This window comes from Rutidosis leptorrhynchoides, chromosome 2 (genome assembly GCF_046630445.1).
Source record: "Rutidosis leptorrhynchoides isolate AG116_Rl617_1_P2 chromosome 2, CSIRO_AGI_Rlap_v1, whole genome shotgun sequence".
Lineage (NCBI taxonomy): Eukaryota > Viridiplantae > Streptophyta > Magnoliopsida > Asterales > Asteraceae > Rutidosis > Rutidosis leptorrhynchoides.
Window position 1 is genome coordinate 403,385,186 of NC_092334.1, and position 19,938 is coordinate 403,405,123.

At 34.7% G+C, this 19,938-nt stretch overlaps 1 protein-coding gene across 1 annotated transcript; it reads left to right on the forward strand.

The window, feature by feature from the left end:
* The first annotated feature begins 1,144 nt into the window (after window positions 1-1,144).
* Window positions 1,145-2,444, forward strand: LOC139889113 (uncharacterized). Its single transcript, XM_071872083.1, has 3 exons — window positions 1,145-1,554; window positions 1,690-1,831; window positions 1,938-2,444. Exons 1-3 carry the CDS (start codon window positions 1,145-1,147, stop codon window positions 2,442-2,444), a joined length of 1,059 nt encoding a protein of 352 aa, XP_071728184.1.
* Window positions 2,445-19,938: the final 17,494 nt, after the last annotated feature.

The window sequence follows — 19,938 nt, forward strand, 5'->3', positions numbered from 1 at the left end:
TGATTTTCTCGGTAACTTTTAGTTAAGTGTGGCGATCGTGATCCATTTACTAGTGTTTGTATTAGGCTGCCTATATTGCCCATTACTGTAAAGAAATTTAAATTTGAATTTGTTAGTTTTTCCTTAAGTAAATAATACACATATACTATAATCATATATACTTACTATAATCATACATCAGTAAAATGAAGAATTCATTATTTGCACCCATATTTTTATTAAATATAACAAGTTTTATCGTACTAAGGCTCGAAAGCAGAAAACTAGACCCACCAACAAAACCGACATAAAGCTAACTAAACTCGAGCCTCGCAATGAACTAACGAACTACATTACACAATCACAAGATATGAAAATAAAACAGTTAACCAACCAAATAAACAACGCCAAAGTCAATACCTAACCATCACCGATGTTGTTGTCGACGTTGACGCCAACGCCCACACTAGCCTTGAACGAAAAGGTTGACTCGATTCCGATTCCGATCCCGTTACCAGTGGAAGTTCCCGCCGGAATGGAATTCAAATCACCTTTCCTAAATTCGTCAAAAAAACTTCCTTTTTCTAACACCCAACCCGAACCCGAACCCACGTAAGACCACTTACAAACCCCGGGAACTTATTGTATCTTTGTTTTCTTTTCTCTTTTCGAAACAAAGAATCGTAATAAAGTTTTCGTTTTCTTTGCCAAAAATAAAAATAAAATAAAAAAAGCTATAAAGTTGACTTTCCATTATAAAAATAAAAGTGTGTAGCCAATGTTCTAAATGATACATTGTAGCAAGATTAGGAGTGACAATTAGATGTGTTTATTTAGACCATTTTTAACGCGGTGTCAGAGGGGTCCTGTCAGGCCCGCTGACGCCCCTTGACGCCCATATCGCAGCGTCAGACGTCACACCCAAGGGGAGTCAATTGGTTTTTTAACGGAAAAAAACACGTCAGGGGTTGGTGGCAGTTTTTGATTGGTCCAAAAATATATCCGTTATTTAACGGGTATATTTCAAATATTTATTTTTTTTTCTAATTTTAATTACTAAACTTTTTTCCTATATAAACCCATCAAACCTCATCTTTTTTAACACATCAAACTCTCCATTTTCTCCAATTTTAACACTTTTATTCAAAATTTTTTATATAACTAGATGACATCGTATTTACTTAATTCGGAATCTGATTCGGAAGACGAGCGTATTGTTGCACTAATTCAAGATATAGAAGGTGAAGATGCAGAAGTCGAATCATCCGAGCGTGTTCCAAGATCCCGAATTTATATTCCTAAAGATCGAGAGAAAGCCGCAGAAAACTTATGGAAGGATTATTTTAGTGAGGCGCCCATGTTTCCGCAACATAAATTTAAAAGGCGTTTTCGTATGCGTATTCAGTTATTTCTACAAATATCTCGAGGTATTTCTGATTTCGATAGTCATAATATTCCCGAATATTTTACCTATTTTAGGGAACGTTTTGATGCTATCGGTAGGCCGACTTTTACAATATTGCAAAAAATGACTTCGGCTCTACGCCAGTTAGCGTATGGAACCGCCGCCGATATGTTTGATGAATACTTAAAAATGAGTGAGCAAACCTCAATAATTTGTTTAGACAACTTTTGTAAATGTATTATTCATTTATATAAAGAACGTTACATATGATCTCGCAATGCATACGATATTGATCGATTATCTAGTAAACATGAGGAGAAATATGGTTTTAAGGGTGTGCTTGGGAGTAATGATTGTATGCATTGGGAGTGGAAGAATTGTCCAGTTGCTTTAAAGGGACAATACACTCGGGGTGATCACAAGAAATCCACCATTATGCTAGAAGCAGTTGCTTCGTATGACTTGTGGATTTGGCATGCATTTTTTGGGATGACGGGTTCCAACAATGATATAAATTGTTTTGAATCAATCACCGGTTTTTGATAAACTAAAGAACGGAACAACTCCACCCGCACCGTTTGAGGTAAAAGGTAATTATTACACAAAAGGCTATTACCTCGCTGATGGTATATATCCTGACTGGGCTACCCTAGTCAAAGGTTATTCGGCGCCGACATATGACCCAAGGATTAAGTTTACGCGGTTTCAAGCTAGTGCCCGAAAGGATGTTGAGAGGGCATTTGGGGTTCTTCAAGGCCGATTTCATATTTTACGGTTAGCGGCACGCACTATGTCGGTGAACAAAATGCGAAGAGTTATGGATTGTTGTATCATATTACATAATATGATTTTAGAAGATCAAGGATTTGCGTTAAGTGATTGGGAGGAAGATTTCATTACCGAACCGGTGGAGAATCGTCCAGAGCGTATACCAAATAAAGGATGGGATCAAGACGTTATCATCCGAAAGATTAGAGATAGGACGGTGCACGCCCAACTAACCGATGATCTTGTTGAGCATATTTGGAACCTTCCGCCCACATTTCGCACTACGAACTAGTTTATTTTATAATTTAATTTATGTAATGGTTAGATTTTAAGTATTGTTGAATTATATTAATTTATGTAATGGTTGAATTTTATGAAATATTATTTTGTGATGTTTTTTATATTTTATATGCATTTTATTTTATAAAATAACTTTGTATTCATATTTAATATAAAATAAAAAAGAAAAAAGAAAACTGGTAGGACCCACAGTTGGATGACACAGAAAAGGGGCGTCAAGGTTATTTTGTGTCAGAAACTGACATGTGCCACGTCAAAGGCAGATTGCACTTTTTGGCCAAAAATAGAACAATCTGTCTGTGACATCGCAGGCATGGTTATTCATGGTCTAACAAACTTTCAAGTCTCTCATGTGTAATTTTTATTTTTTTATTTTTTTATTTTCACAAAATAATATATATATATATATATATATATATATATATATATATATATATATATATATATATATATATATATATATATATATATATAGTTTCTATTAAAGTCCTATAGTGATGATGTCATTATTAGGTTTATTTCTTTGTTAAGAAAAAATAAAAAAATAAAAAGAAAAAGATTTTTAAGTCACTCGATGATGTTACTAACATTAAGTAAATATTTTGTTTATTTATGCAAGTTAATTGAAACTGACTTAGCTATATGTAAAGATTCTGTATATGTAGCAATTAATAATAAAGATTTATTGTTATCCATAATTTAATTTGATATTATATTGTTAGTTAACGATTCATGCCTATAAATTTGGCAACACTCTAAATATTAGCATAAAACGATATAGACTAGCTTTAAAAAATATAAAGTGATTATCACTATAATCAGTTTATGAAATTCACGAGGGCATTAATATTAATAATACTAATGATTTTAGGGTCATGTTTAGTGAATGTTTCATTTACTTAAAAATTGATTTTAATAATTATTTAAAGAATCATTACATTTAACTTTTATTCAATTGTACGTATATATGTATTTTATAGTATAATATAGATCTCTAAAATGATAATCTCATAAATAAGGATTATTCAAGTTTAAAAAAAATTCAAAAAGAAAGAAAAAATTTCAAAGCCCCTCATAATGATGTCATTAAAATAATTAATTATTTTTAATAAAAATATTAACATGTTAATTATATAATATATGAAGCAGTATGTAACCTTATGATAAAATAACCTATGACCATATGTACAATATTTGAAGCATTATGTACAATATTATGGTAAAACACTCTCATGAACATATGTACAATCTTTAAAATAAATTGTACAATCTTTTACAAAACACACCATGAACATATGTACAAACTTTAAAGCATATTGTACAACCTTCATATAATAATTGTATTTTAGTTTTAAAAAAAATTAAAGTGGCATTCTAATAATAATTATTAAAAATATAGAAACTCAATTATAGAGCAAACTTTATTACTACATCCGTCCCATCTTAAGTGTCCACCTTTCTATTTTGGGCTGTCCCATTTCAAGTATCCACTTGATGTTTCAACCAATCAGAAGATGTTATTCTGCAGAGAGAAGATTTCTGATTGGTGGAGAATGAAGTTAGGAGAATTTTCTAAAACTTTGTGCAAAAAGTAAGTGGACACTTGTAGTGAGACTGATGGAGTATTATTATATTATTATTATTCAAATATAGATTTTCTTTACGGAATTAATTACGTTACATATATATGCGAAATACATGTTTCAATAAAATGTTGTAATGTAGCTTTTATGACAAGAAAAATAATAATTGTGATGAAAATTGGAAGAAAGTGGTGGAAGGATAAATGTAGTTCATTTATTCTAACTAAGTTAAGTATATTAATATGTTTGTAAAAATAACGACAAGTTTCTTAGTCAGAATATGTACTTCCACGAGTCATTAAACTAAATGACTTTAGCATTTACGTTCATTTGATACCTAAAACATATCATTAAACTGTTTCGTATAAACAAACCCGCAATTTCACGGGTCACTTCATTATATATATATATATATATATATATATATATATATATATATATATATATATATATATATATATATATATATATATATATATAAAGGAAAAAGATCTGACGATCTAGCAGTGTTACATGATAAACCAATTGAACTAACAATGCGTCCAACATGAAACACATTAGACAATAGACAACTAACACCATTACATTGAATTGCTTTGAATTGAAACAACACCATCATTAAACAATAATGATTGAAGCTCGAAACAAACTACGAAGCTCTCATCCACCAGTTTGACGTGTTTTCCCTTATGGCGTTTAACGTCTTTAATGATAACGTAAATTATTTCAAACTTGTAACTGTTTTAATATTTTGACAAACTCGTAAAATCATGGGTTTTTAAACTAGTTTTAACAATAAAAATAGTGGTGAATGTTAAATTTAAGAGTCAAACTAAGTAGGTTTCACATTTTTATATTCTTTTGTTTTTATTAAAATTAATAGATAAATATAATTATAAGTTAATTATAACAATAATTAAATAGAAAATGCCATAAACTAAAATTACATAAAAATTCAAAATTACATAAAAATGAAATTGACATGAACTAAATTAAAAAAAAAAAAAAGTACTCCGTATCATTTAAGTGCTTTGCTATTTCACGCTCCCTCTCAATATAAAGGCCATGTGATTTGTGATGACGATCAACCCCTTCGACGTATAAAGTTTTCTTCAACAAACACTATAATCGCTTAAATCGAACTTGAAAATTATGTCGTACGATTCCATTAACAAATTATGATGAAAAAAATTGAAAAATAGTTAGACAAAAAAGCAATTGTGGAGTGTTTGTGAGGTATAAAATAAGTAATTTGATATTATATTTATAAAAATACAATTATATATTTTCAAAAAATATTAAGTTAAAAATATAATCATCTGATAACGGATCTATTTTTCTGGAATAACCACATCAAGTTATGTCATCAACTTTCTCATTTTCCGTTGAGCCATGTCATCATCAATTTTCACATTTTTTCGTCGGCTGACTAATTGACACTTCATCGGGATTAGCTCTTACTACCTTATCAATGGTGTTGGATGGCGTCAGATTTAACAAATCACCGTCGAAGTTCTTTTCTAAAGCTTTAATAGTGATAATGATAATGATAATATAACGTGAACGTTGACATGTAGCATATACTCACTATTTTGTTCTCTTCACCCTTTGAAGGGTATATCTTTACATTCCTAAAATATAAACAAAATTGCATTGTTGGTTCCTCAACTTTGTCTCAAACAACATAGATAATCTTTTACTTTATTTTGACCTCGTTGACTTTGAACTATCATTTTATAAAACGAATGGCCCTGAGACTAATCGATGTTAATATTTTCTATTAAATCCCATCATATTTGAAGGTATTTTCGTCAATTTGACTCATTTTCCCCTTTCTTCTTTCCTTCATCTTCAACAAATCAACCCTAGACGTAGCTCTAAAACACACGTCAGTGGGAACGGATCACTTGTAAAAAACAAATGCATCTGACATCAATTTCTCTGGAACCTATCGAAGTGTATAAATTCCAAATGTGTAACCTTCATCGTCATTCATTACCATCTCATTTTTCCAGTCATCATCTCCATTCTAATTTCGAAAAAAACTTTTTCGGCCAAAATTAATTTTACTTGGTTGACAACAATTTTTTACATAATTGTTTAGAATCCTACAACTAAAATCACATTACGATTTGGATAGGTTATAAGATATCAGTGACAAATGAATGGCTTAATACAACATCAAAATTTTATAGGTTAAAGATTGAAACAAATTACTATATTAACGATATTCACAATTTGTCTACAAACCATCAGTATCCATGTAAGCATGTTTCATTCACAATTTGTCTGCAAACCATCACTCTCATTCACAATTTCATTTACAAATTTACAGTTACATTGTAAACGTAAAGATTTGTTGCCTGCAAACCATCAATTTGAATCTTTAACCAGATTCTTGAGCTGAGTGAAGGATCTGAGATTCACGAAATCGACGACCTCCGATCAGCTCCAAATCGACCACCTCCGTTCACCTCCGAATCGACCACCTCTGGTCAAGCTTCTTCTTTAATCAACTCTGATTCAACGACATCCGATCCACCGATTTAAAAAATAACTCGTTCTTGACTCTATTTCGCCGCCGATCACCACTCTCGTTCTTGACTCCGTAGCCATTTTCGATAAGGTTTGTTATTCATTTTTTACAGTTAGGGTTTTGTTTTATAATTTTGGAACTGGTGTTGCTAAAATGAGCGTACAGTAATTTTTGGACTTTCGTATTTTTGTTACTCCTTTGCCATTCTTTCAAATGGGTTTAGGTAAAGTTTCAATTTGGTTATGGTGAGCTCCGACATTAAAATAAATCAATAATGAATAAGAGGGTTGGTAATTTGGTTTAAATGTTTGTGTGTTCTTTTGTGATATAGGTTAAATGTGAGAACTAGCATAAAGTGAAAAATTGTAACAATGGTGTGAAAGGGTGTGGATGGGAGAACATATAACTCATATATTTGTATACTAGTTTGGAATTGGGTGCTAGTTCCAGAGTAATTGATGTTAGATGCATTTGTTTTTTACAAAAATTTCGTATGTTTTAGAGGTATGTTAGGGCTAGGTTTGCTAAAGATGAAGATGAAGATGAAGATGAAGAGTGAGATGAAGATGAAGATGAAGATGAAAAGAGAAAAATGAGTCAAACTGACGAAAATACCCCAAATATGACCGAATTTAACAAAAAATATTAATACCGGTTAGTCTCAAAGTTATCTATGTCACGAAATGATAAACAAAGGTCAACAAGGTCAAAAATAAAGAAAACGCTACGCAATTTTGTCTAAAATATAACCAATCTATAAGATTCTTGAAGTCTAATCAAACCTTTTATTCGAATCCAATAACTTCATCGACATCCCTTTTATTTATAAATTTTACTACATGCAAAAAAGTTTTGTATATGGTGATTATTACTGACTTTTTGATAGCGGTTATCGAAGTGTACAAACTTTTTATGTAAATTAATGACAACGTTAAGAGTCGTTAGCAAATTTTAATTTTTGTATTCGTTATGCACATAAAATATTAAATTAATTAGATTAATATTATAATTTTTTTTTGAATAACTGATAGTGCTCCAAACGAACATATATTTAGTCGCAATATCATCCAAATATGTAAAGTTTTTAGTTGAAATTATTCTATTTTTAAGTTGTAATCGTTTAAATAAATAAATGTGAAGACAAAGCGTACCAAAAGTGCCACTAAGATTAAAGAATTGAAGAAAAAGTGCCACTAAAGCCTGAAAAAGTGCCACTAAAGCCATAGTGCACTCAAAAGTGCCACTAAAAGTGAGTTAAAGACTTGCGCGGATTTTGGGAGTTAAGGAAAATAATTTTGTGCAAATTACAAATTGCAAAACGCAAAGTACAAGATATTAAATAGTACGAAAGGACGTTCGAAAATCCGGAACCGGGACCTGAGCCAACTATCAACGCGCGACGCAACGGACCTAAAATTACATGTCTACTATGCACAAGAATATAATATAATATATATATAATTATATAAATTATATATATATATATATATATATATATATATATATATATATATATATATATTATATATATTTATTAAATTATGTCGACAAGCTAGAAACAAAGCAAAACAGCTGGATCCAGGGTGGCCATGCGATCGCATGGCCAGAAGGCAGAAATTCCATGCGATCGCATGGATGAAAATTCCAGGCCAGGTCCTATAAATGCAACGAATTCTGGCCGAGTTCTTTACACAATAATAATAATACTCCCTCTGTAATATATATATATATATATATATATATATATATATATATATATATATATATATATATATATATATATATATATATATATATATATATATATATATAATATATATATATTAGTTTAGTTTTATGTTAGATTAGTTTGAGTAATGTAAAAGGTTATTTTACGAGTTTTAAAGTCAAAGTTCTGTCTGTGTAAAGCTACGCGATAAATACTCAATGTAAGTTATGTTCTCCTTTTTAAATTAATGTCTCGTAGCTAAGTTATTATTATGCTTATTTAAGCCGAAGTAATCGTGATGTTGGGCTAAATATTAAGATTGGGTAATTGGGCTTTGTACCATAATTGGGGTTTGGACAAAAGAACGACACTTGTGGAAACTAGACTATGGGCTATTAATGGGCTTTATATTTATTTAATTGAATGATAGTTCCTTAATTTAATATAAAGATTTACAATTGAACGTACCTATAAATAACCACATACACTCGATCAGACACGATGGGCGGGATATTTATAAGTACTAATAATCGTTCATTTTACCGGACACGGGAATGGATTAATAGTTAATGGACTTATTAAAATAGGGGTGAATTACATACAAGAAAAATTGGTGTAATTATAGTTTAAGTCCCCAATTAGTTGGAATATTTGACTTCGGATATAAGGATAATTTGACGAGGACACTCGCACTTTATATTTATGACTGATGGACTGTTATGGACAAAAACCAGATGGACATATCGAATAATCCAGGACAAAGGACAATTAACCCATGGTAATAAACTAAAATCAACACGTCAAATGTAACGACCCGACTTTTTCGACTTGCTTTTGTGCCTTGTAATTTAGCGAAACTGCGTATCTGTGCGTACTGTGTTACTTTATACTCTGAAAACTTGATATACGTGGTTTACTTCCAATTATATGTTAAAACGTGCCTTAGAGTACGTAGGATACTTAACTTGTTCACCGGATGCTTTTATAACCTTTAGTGTTATTTAACGTTTCGAATAAACCGCGAACTGCGCGCACGTTTAACTTTTGTCGTAACCGGAATATTATGACTGCGAAATATTAATTATTATTTTATAATAATAATTACCTGGGCTTTTGGATGCTTAATTTTAATTAATTATTTACTAGATCACAATAGTTAGTCTTGTTGGACTTTCTACCTTATTGGACCTTAGCCCACCCTACACTAGCTAGTGGCCCAATTAATTAGCCCAAGTATTATTACTAGTGACCCATAATAAATAAAATAAATAAAATAAATTAATTAATGAGTCATACAACCATTTGGATAAGGATTATCCATATTGTTACATGGGATTCTAGCATAAGTACATGCTTTAGACAACCATTATTCAAAAAGCAAAATGGTGTCTCCCCCTCCCCCCATGAGAATCACGGCCACAAGGCCATTCCATGTCATCAATCCTTGTCAAAAACTTTGCTTATAAATACTAGCCATTTACCTCTCATTCAACACTTGCTCTCATTTGGTTTTCACACACACTTGCTCTTTCTTTCCTTCCTTTCTTGTATTACTTGTAAGTTTTCTTTTTTCTTCTTCTTTTCCTTCATCATTTTCGTGGCATATCATCATCATCATCATGGAAGATCAAGCTCTTTAGCTTTGATCTTGATTATATCTTGTTGATTCAAGCATGAATCCTTCAAGAACATGGAAGATTCAAGCTTTCTAGCTTTGAATCTTCACCAACTTTGTAGATCTACTTCTTTTATGCTTTAATCTTGTTATTTTATGATAAAGATTCAAACTTTTGTTTGTAATCTTCATGTATCTTCAAGATCCAAGCTTTATGCTTCAAGATCTTCAAGAACAACCAAGATGCAAGCTTTCTAGCTTGAATCTTCATATCTTGTTGTTGGATCTAAGTTTTCTAGCTTATGATCTTGTGGTTTTGTTATAAAGATCAAAACTCGTGTTTATGGTCTTCATGAAACTTAAAGATCCAAGCTTTATGCTTCAAGATCTTCAAGAACACTAAAGGTTCAAGCTTTCTAGCTTTGTGACCTTATAAATTGTGTGAAAGGGATCCAAGCTCTCTAGCTTAGGGTTCCATCACTTCATTTAACTTAGATCATGTTCATACTTGTTTGATTGATGTAAAGTTTGTAACTTTGTTGTAAATAGGACTTGTAATTGTGTTAAGACTAAGGATATGATGTAACCTTGGTTCATTATCCATCTAAGACTCTTAAATGAGTTGTGTTACCACTTGGTCTTAACATATTGTGTATTGATGGTAGAATCTTGGTCAAAAGTGATGCTAAACCATCAACGAGTTGTACACTTGAAGCTACAAGCATCAAGGATGAGAACCGTGATGAGCATCAAGCACCAAGAACCCCACCGGAGTACTTGTCAACTGATTTTCGTATCTGATCAGACCACCTAGGCTACAGTAAAATTTATTTTCAGTTAGTTCGGTTCGAGTAGATGATTTTCCGTTTAGGCCTCATCTTAATCCTAGTTACGGTTTAGGATTTATGGCCCTCCGAGAGTCACTACACCCTATTAACGTTGTGCTGAAATTTCTGACCTACTCGCACTTAAACCGTCGCCACCGTCAAATGAAGATGAGATAGGTTCTGCAAATTGGTCAGCTGTTAGGGGACTCATATACGGAGCCATATCCACTGACTATGCATCTTTTTGATTTACGTAGAGGTTGTAGCAGCTGACCGAAGTCAGCCTATTGTTTCGATCTCTATTCTTATCGAACTTACTTAGCTATTATGATGATGAATGATGATGATGATGACACTTTAAACTTATTTTATGAACTATTAGAACTTATAAGGACAACCTACTGACCTAGTAACCTTTGATTTAGGTTGACGACCTTTCGGACCGACTTACTACTTGCTTACTTTCATTACCGACTTTACCGCTTTTATCACTGTGAGTTATAGCATCCCTTTTTACTTTAACTATTTTGGGACTGAGAATACATGCGATTTTTACGTTTTACATACTAGGCACGAGTACTTAAACTTTATATGTGTGTGGGTTATACAACGGCATAAACATTCCCCTTAGCACGGTAACGTTTAGTCATTGGTTTTTGAACCGGTGAACGCAAATCCTAGATATAGATCCATAGGGTTTGACATCCCCACTCGGGCTAGTCGCGCTAGCATTTAACAGGTGTTTTGTAGCGACCCCGACAAATCGTCAAGTGACGGCGTCGTCTACGTGGGTCCCATTACCTGGTCATAAGTCTTTATGACAACGTTTGACCAAAATATGTCGCCTTCATTTCAAAATAAAGATTGTTTTCAAAGTTTACAAGAATAGTTCAACCATAGGTTAAGTTACAAGGTTATAAGTACAAATGAAATCTAGGCGACACGGTTTAAAGTAAAGTCAAAGACGCTCCATGAAATGCATGTATACTCGACATCCAATGCAAGTATCAAATAGTGAGCGGAAGCATGTTTCACATATCGTGCAAGCCCTGAGAAAAACATACAAATCTGTCAACGAAAAACGTTGGTGAAATCATAGGTTTAAGTAAGTAAGTGAGTAAAAGTAAGTAAGTCGAACCACAAGGTTTGCAAAGTTGAAATAATAGTAATACATTCTAAAGTTAATATTCACGAGCACCCAATTATCAAAGCTTAACATTCCGTCCGTTGAATACCCCATTAATTAGTGCTAGAACAACACTGTTTCCCGAAAATATATTTCATCCGTAGACGGTAGCGAACCGTCAAAGATGAGGGTTGTCAAACCCATATGGCCATACAACATAAGTTCACGCCTACACTTACACCCTGCAAATGTAACTAATGATAATTGAATTGAGGATTTTGTTCTAAACTCGTATGTAGGATGTTTGTTTTCCCGTTCTTGTGTTCACTTAGTTCAAAAGAATCGTTTATGTTTTCTCATCCCAAAAGTAAGTTCAAATGAGTAAAAAGTGGGACTATGATCTCACCTTGCGTGCAAGAGTTAATAAAGTACTTCAACAAGTAAACGCGTGCAAAGACAAAGCTAGTCTTGACCTAAACATATAGGTTATATCAATAACGGTAAACACAAACGGTCAAAGATGTTCAATTAGTCCTATGGCTCGTTACGACTCGATTATGTAGCATGTGAATCAATTAGTCAAGTTTCATGCACGATACAAGTAATTAAGCATGTTAGAACGATCGTATAATTGTTTGGTTAAGTTTGACTAAAAGTCAAACTTGGTCAAAGTCAAGTTTCAACGGGGTCGGGTATCCGACAATTTTCCCATGATGAGAAATCATTTATGAGCAGAATGGCCAAGTTTCATGTTAATCGGAGTTACGATTAAGCGGGAAACATTTTGTGAAAGGAAAAATAAAAACAAAAATGAGCTGGGCATATGCGCGGCGCGCTATGGGTTGCGCGGCGCGCACCCTAGTGTAAATCCGGGTCAGAACTCAACTAAAGGGGGCAAATATCTGGGATTTCTGTTTTGCGCGGCGCGCTGAGGTTGCACGGCGCGCATACCTGGAATTTTTGCTGTTTGCAGAAAAATAGACCAAGTCACGAACCAAAACTCAAATTAACATATTTTATGAACCGAAAACATCCAAAATGCATACTATATATCGTTGGAAAGGTAATTTGACAAGGAAAACAACTAAACACGTTTCATCAAACAAAAACATCAATTTCAATAACCGATTTTCCGTCAAGTGATCATTAAGAATCCATTTTCAAAGTTTCAAGTTCATCAAATGCATTTTAAGTTTCGGGAATCCAATTCACACATGTGATATGCCGTTTTGAAGGTAATGAAGCATACATTACTACTAAACACTAACAATTAACATTTCATGGCATTCAAGCATCCAAAAATTCATGTCAAGAACTATCAAACCCTAGTCAAACATCTCAAAATCAATAATCATGTTTTTGAAGTTTTCTTAATCAACCTACACATCAAATTGAAGCTAATGACACTAGTAACACATTTAATACATGAACTTTAATAATTAAACAACTTTTAATCATCCAAAATCAAAGATTTAGCAAGCAATTTTCATAATGAACTAGTTACACCAAAAACAACAAATCGAGCATACAAATTACATACACGACATCACAATGAGCCATAGACACTAATTAACTACTTTATAAGTCAAGAACACGAATTTAAAGAAATCTAGTGTTTTAGAAATGTTACCCAAATGAGATGAAGTTGGTACCAAAACGAAGAGGAAGTTGTAAGGAGCTCAAATATGTAATTTGTTTTGCAAAATACCCGCTAGATCATAAATGGATGATGAATCTTTGTGTTTGGAGTTAGAGAGAAAATGGAGGAAGTAATAAAATGGAGGAGGTGATAATGAAAGGGTGGAAAGGGTTTGACCCTTTGACCTAGTCAAAGGTTTGAACCCTTGGCAAGTTTGGTCCCTCAACTATGAATCGGGTGCGGGAAATAACCGAACGAATTATTTTAAATTTCACGGGAGTACGGGAGATATTAAAATCCGATAACGAGAATATTTAAAATGTTACTTAACAAAGGATACGAATCTAGACACGAAGGGTATTATTTAAAAAGAAAAAGACGGGCGTTAAAATAATTTAACGGAAAAATGCGGGATGTTACATTATCCACACCTCAAAAGAAATTTCGTCCCGAAATTTAGTTGGAAGTAATAATCGATGCCTCTCACTCGAGACCGGAGATGTCAATGCTATGAATAAGTGAAGGTACGTCCTTGAGTGTTCTCATGAATTTGGATAGTTAGGGTTTCACGTTGTATTAAGGTTTGGTTTTTACGATCCCTGGTTTCAACTGGTTTTCCTATGAAGAGTAGTTTGTCATCGATAGTTGATGTATCTAGCAGGATTGCACGTTCCTGTTCCGCAGGACACGTTTCTAAGTTTGTTACACGAAATGTAGGGTAAACGGAAACTTAATTGAGTCGGAAGTTCTAAACGGTAGGAAGCGGTTCCAATACGCCCCAAGGTTTCAAAAGGGTTAACATGTCGCGGGTTTAACTTTCCCTGATTCCCGAAATGGATTACACCCTTCCAAGGTGCAGGTTCTCAATATTACGTGGTTACACACTGGGATTTGTGAGGTTTTCATCTAAGTTTGGTATAACTCTTCTGGCGACTACGGGTCATCTCGAGCCCTTCTCGGACTTGAACGATCTCAATTGTTGTTTCTTGATGGGGTTCGGATTCGGTGATTTGCTTGCCACATGCTTTGGTTAAATGAACAGGGGTATGACATTTGCGGTCATATAGGGTTTCGGAGGTGCGGCGTTAATATACGAGTGATAGCTGTCGTTGTAAGAGGAACTACTAAAGGTAAAAATACCAGTCTGTAACATGTCTTTCCAAGATTGAATCGTACGTTTGCTCGGTTCGTCGGTTGTGGGAGATACGCGGTACATGTGTCTAAGCGAGTTCCCAAGGTTTCTTGTAACACTAGAAGTGAAACGAGTATTTCGATACAGGATAAATGACGAAGATACACCGTACTGGAATAGAATCTCTTAAGATATGTTTGAACAAGTCAGTTAGGGTTCGAAATATGTTCGTTAGGACTATTCACCCTCGTGGCGAATGTTAAGGTAATATGAGGAGTTTCTCTATCCATGGAGAAATGTCACAAGGAGTTTCCTTAAACGGAAGTGCGAGCGATAAAGATAGGAGTGAAATGAGGTCTTAGAATAGGATGAGTTTACATCTCAAGGTCGCCGTATTGTGCATCTAGTTGTCAAAAGTTGAAGTTTGAAAGAAAATCGAGATAGTACACGTAGTTGTATAGTTCGGGGTTGAATAGTAGTTGGCCGATTATCAGAAACACAAGGACGTTATGTCAAATAAGAGTGATGTATCCTTGGATTGCGGGTTATCTTAAGTTCCAGTAATATCAGACGGTAACGGTGGAATAACAGAGGTACGTAGTGTGGTACGTGATGACGAGAAAAGTTGATTTGATCAACAATTATGTATTCGAATTCTTCGTGCAAAAATAACGAATTTCAGTTCCGTTGATTTCGAGTCGAGAGAGTATGCCTTTCGGGCGTTTAAGTAGAATTATTTCCATATTGAGTTCCGTTATGTGCTATACGAATTTAGCTAGAAAGGTTTGCATGCAAAATTACGTTCAAGGTTCGAACACGGAGAGGTTTAAAGTTTTCCTTAGTGAGTTAACGAGGTTAAAGTCGTGTAACACGAGAAAAGTCAGAAATGAATTTTCGGTGATAACAGGCGAGATCTAAGATTTTACGAATACAAGTCTGAGTTGGGAGAGTTTCCTGATTACATGTGGCTTGATTTCGAGATTGATTGTAATGCCTTGACCATTAACGTCATGGTCTAGAAAAATTGGACTTCGTTCAACAAAAATTCCCACTCGGAGAATTTGGTATAGAGTTGCTCTTTTCTCAAAAGTTCGAGCGTAAGATGGTGATGTTGTTCGTTTTCCTTCTTTACTTGAATAAGTTAAGATGTCATCTATAAATACGATAACAGATTTGTCTAGATAAGTTGTATACGTGGTTTAGGAGGTTCATGAATACGGACGGAGTCCTAAATAAATCAAACGGTACTAAGAGAGATTTACAACTAACGTTGCGAGTTCGGAAAAAAAAATGGCTTAGGAGACATCGTCTCCCTTAACCCCCAATTGATGATAACCGGAACGGAGGTCGATTTGGAACATACGGGATTCATGCAATTAATCATGAGGTCATGGATGCGAGGGAGAGGGTATCGGTTTCAACCGAAAATTTCTTAGTTCACAATAATCTACACAAAATTGTAGGGAAGCAATTTCTCCTTAATGAATAGGTTTTGAGTTCCTTAGTTCTATAGGTGCCGAGTCCAATTTCTTAACGCATATCCTCCGATAAAATTTATAGGCACACAATATTTTTCCGTTAGTCACTTAAATCGTCTAAGTAGTATCTAGGGAAAAAGGTGAAATGTAAAGAGTACAGGTCAAAGTCTCGGTTGTAAAACGTCTAGCGGTAATCGAATCGAATAAGTATGAAATATACGGTTTGTTGTGAAGAAACGTACCCGTGACTAGTCCATCGTCGTCTCGGGCATCCTAGGCGTTGATGTTGAAAGTTCAACGGCGTGCGTTGGGGTTGATTTTCTTATTTGGGCATGCACTCCTAAAATGACCCGGTTGGCCACATTCAAAGCAAACACCCGTCGTGGGCGCATTGGGCTCCTTTCGAGCGACGGTAGCGGTACTCTTACAGGCATGGGCCACATGGCCACTTCGGTGACACTTGATGCAAAATGGTTTGCCACACTCACCAAAATGATGTTTGCGACACTTGTTACAATAAGGTAGATTTTCGGCGTACCCCTTCTTGCGGCCGAGGGTGAAAGGCTTCTTGGAGATGTTATTATTGTTGTGGTTGCTTGGTTGCGAGGCTTCCCATTTCCTTTTGTTGTTACTCGGGTGGCTCTCGACCATTGGTGTCGGTGCTTTCATTTCATTCATCGTTCCTAAAGTTTGGCGGGCCGTTGTTAAAGCCTCTTGTAGGTTAGGGGGTTGGGATATTATTACCCCGTGTTGAATGCTCTTAGGGAGGCCATCCATGTAAAGTTCGACCCTTAGGGATTCGGGAGTCGTGAGATTTGGACACATTGAGACTAGTTCGATAAACCGTTGATTATAAGCTTCGAGGTCATTTCCGACCGTTTTTAAATTCCTTAGACCCTGTTCGAGCCTTCGAGTCTCGTCGCGCGGGAAGTATTCGGTGATCATTCTTTCTCTTAATTCGGTCCAAGAGAGTGTGTGGGCTTCATCGCTTCCCACTAATCGTACATACGTGTTCCACCATGAGAGAGCAATACCGGTGAAAGTGAGGGTGGAAAACTTGACCTTATCTTGGTCTTGAAAACCGCTTGTGTTAAAAACGGTCTCCATTTGTTCAAACCATCGGGTGAGAGTAACCGGTCCCCCGGTTCCATCGAAAGTGGGAGGATTGTACTTCATGAAGTTCTTGTAGGAGCAACCTTCGATTGAATTACCGGCTCCATGATTGTTGTTGTTAGAAAAGTGATCGGCCACGGCCGTACCCACGGAGGTGGTTATCATTCGTTGAAGAGCTTGTTCTAGGGTTTCGAGAGGAGTATTGTGTTGACCTTGGTGAGCCATTGTTCCTTCATGACACAAGAATATCGTTGGTTAGTATTTTCAACAATACTAACCGGAGTATGGAATAAGGATAGAGAGGAAATTTTTCCTTGACTCGCCTTAAATTCTTTACGTCATAATGTCGGAACGTCCATGTGAATCACCGTAATATAATCCCGGAAATTATATTACCCTGATTTACATGTGCATTTAACATTACTTTATAAAGTCAAGGTGGCGCGTCAACAAAATTTATCAACGTAAGATCAAGATCGAATACGAGTTAGATATGATAGAAGAGTTCGAGTATAAATGCACAAATAGTCAAGTAATTCCTACTTCAGTCTATATGCCGGTTGTAGTCTAGATTCACCTATGTACCCTATGACTCGGGGTGGACACAAATGAACTCTAAATCCCTACAACCAAGGCTCTGATACCACTTGTAGCGACCCCGACAAATCGTCAAGTGACGGCGTCGTCTACGTGGGTCCCATTACCTGGTCATAAGTCTTTATGACAACGTTTGACCAAAATATGCCGCCTTCATTTCAAAATAAAGATTGTTTTCAAAGTTTACAAGAATAGTTCAACCATAGGTTAAGTTACAAGGTTATAAGTACAAATGAAATCTAGGCGACACGGTTTAAAGTAAAGTCAAAGACGCTCCATGAAATGCATGTATACTCGACATCCAATGCAAGTATCAAATAGTGAGCGGAAGCATGTTTCACATATCGTGCAAGCCCTGAGAAAAACATAGAAATCTGTCAACGAAAAACGTTGGTGAAATCATAGGTTTAAGTAAGTAAGTGAGTAAAAGTAAGTAAGTCGAACCACAAGGTTTGCAAAGTTGAAATAATAGTAATACATTCTAAAGTTAATATTCACGAGCACCCAATTATCAAAGCTTAACATTCCGTCCGTTGAATACCCCATTAATTAGTGCTAGAACAACACTGTTTCCCGAAAATATATTTCATCCGTAGACGGTAGCGAACCGTCAAAGATGAGGGTTGTCAAACCCATATGGCCATACAACATAAGTTCACGCCTACACTTACACCCTGCAAATGTAACTAATGATAATTGAATTGAGGATTTTGTTCTAAACTCGTATGTAGAATGTTTGTTTTCCCGTTCTTGTGTTCACTTAGTTCAAAAGAATCGTTTATGTTTTCTCATCCCAAAAGTAAGTTCAAATGAGTAAAAAGTGGGACTATGATCTCACCTTGCGTGCAAGAGTTAATAAAGTACTTCAACAAGTAAACGCGTGCAAAGACAAAGCTAGTCTTGACCTAAACATATAGGTTATATCAATAACGGTAAACACAAACGGTCAAAGATGTTCAATTAGTCCTATGGCTCGTTACGACTCGATTATGTAGCATGTGAATCAATTAGTCAAGTTTCATGCACGATACAAGTAATTAAGCATGTTAGAACGATCGTATAATTGTTTGGTTAAGTTTGACTAAAAGTCAAACTTGGTCAAAGTCAAGTTTCAACGGGGTCGGGTATCCGACAATTTTCCCATGATGAGAAATCATTTATGAGCAGAATGGCCAAGTTTCATGTTAATCGGAGTTACGGTTAAGCGGGAAACATTTTGTGAAAGGAAAAATAAAAACAAAAATGAGCTGGGCATATGCGCGGCGCGCTATGGGTTGCGCGGCGCGCACCCTAGTGTAAATCCGGGTCAGAACTCAACTAAAGGGGGCAAATATCTGGGATTTCTGTTTTGCGCGGCGCGCTAAGGTTGCACGGCGCGCATACCTGAAATTTTTGCTGTTTGCAGAAAAATAGACCAAGTCACGAACCAAAACTCAAATTAACATATTTTATGAACCGAAAACATTCAAAATGCATACTATATATCGTTGGAAAGGTAATTTGACAAGGAAAACAACTAAACACGTTTCATCAAACAAAAACATCAATTTCAATAACCGATTTTCCGTCAAGTGATCATTAAGAATCCATTTTCAAAGTTTCAAGTTCATCAAATGCATTTTAAGTTTCGGGAATCCAATTCACACATGTGATATGCCGTTTTGAAGGTAATGAAGCATACATTACTACTAAACACTAACAATTAACATTTCATGGCATTCAAGCATCCAAAAATTCATGTCAAGAACTATCAAACCCTAGTCAAACATCTCAAAATCAATAATCATGTTTTTGAAGTTTTCTTAATCAACCTACACATCAAATTGAAGCTAATGACGCTAGTAACACATTTAATACATGAACTTTAACAATTAAACAACTTTTAATCATCCAAAATCAAAGATTTAGCAAGCAATTTTCATAATGAACTAGTTACACCAAAAACAACAAATCGAGCATACAAATTACATACACGACATCACAATGAGCCATAGACACTAATTAACTACTTTATAAGTCAAGAACACGAATTTAAAGAAATCTAGTGTTTTAGAAATGTTACCCAAATGAGATGAAGTTGGTACCAAAACGAAGAGGAAGTTGTAAGGAGCTCAAATATGTAATTTGTTTTG

What these genes read in the sequence shown, in the direction of transcription:
- LOC139889113 (XM_071872083.1), top strand. Translation starts at nt 1,145, where the DNA reads ATGACATCGTATTTACTTAATTCGGAATCTGATTCGGAAGACGAGCGT. An exon ending in TATGGAACCGCCGCCGATAT is followed by an intron (nt 1,555 to 1,689) that starts GTTTGATGAATA and finishes TCGATTATCTAG; the next exon opens with TAAACATGAGGAGAAATATG. An exon ending in CCACCATTATGCTAGAAGCA is followed by an intron (nt 1,832 to 1,937) that starts GTTGCTTCGTAT and finishes GATAAACTAAAG; the next exon opens with AACGGAACAACTCCACCCGC.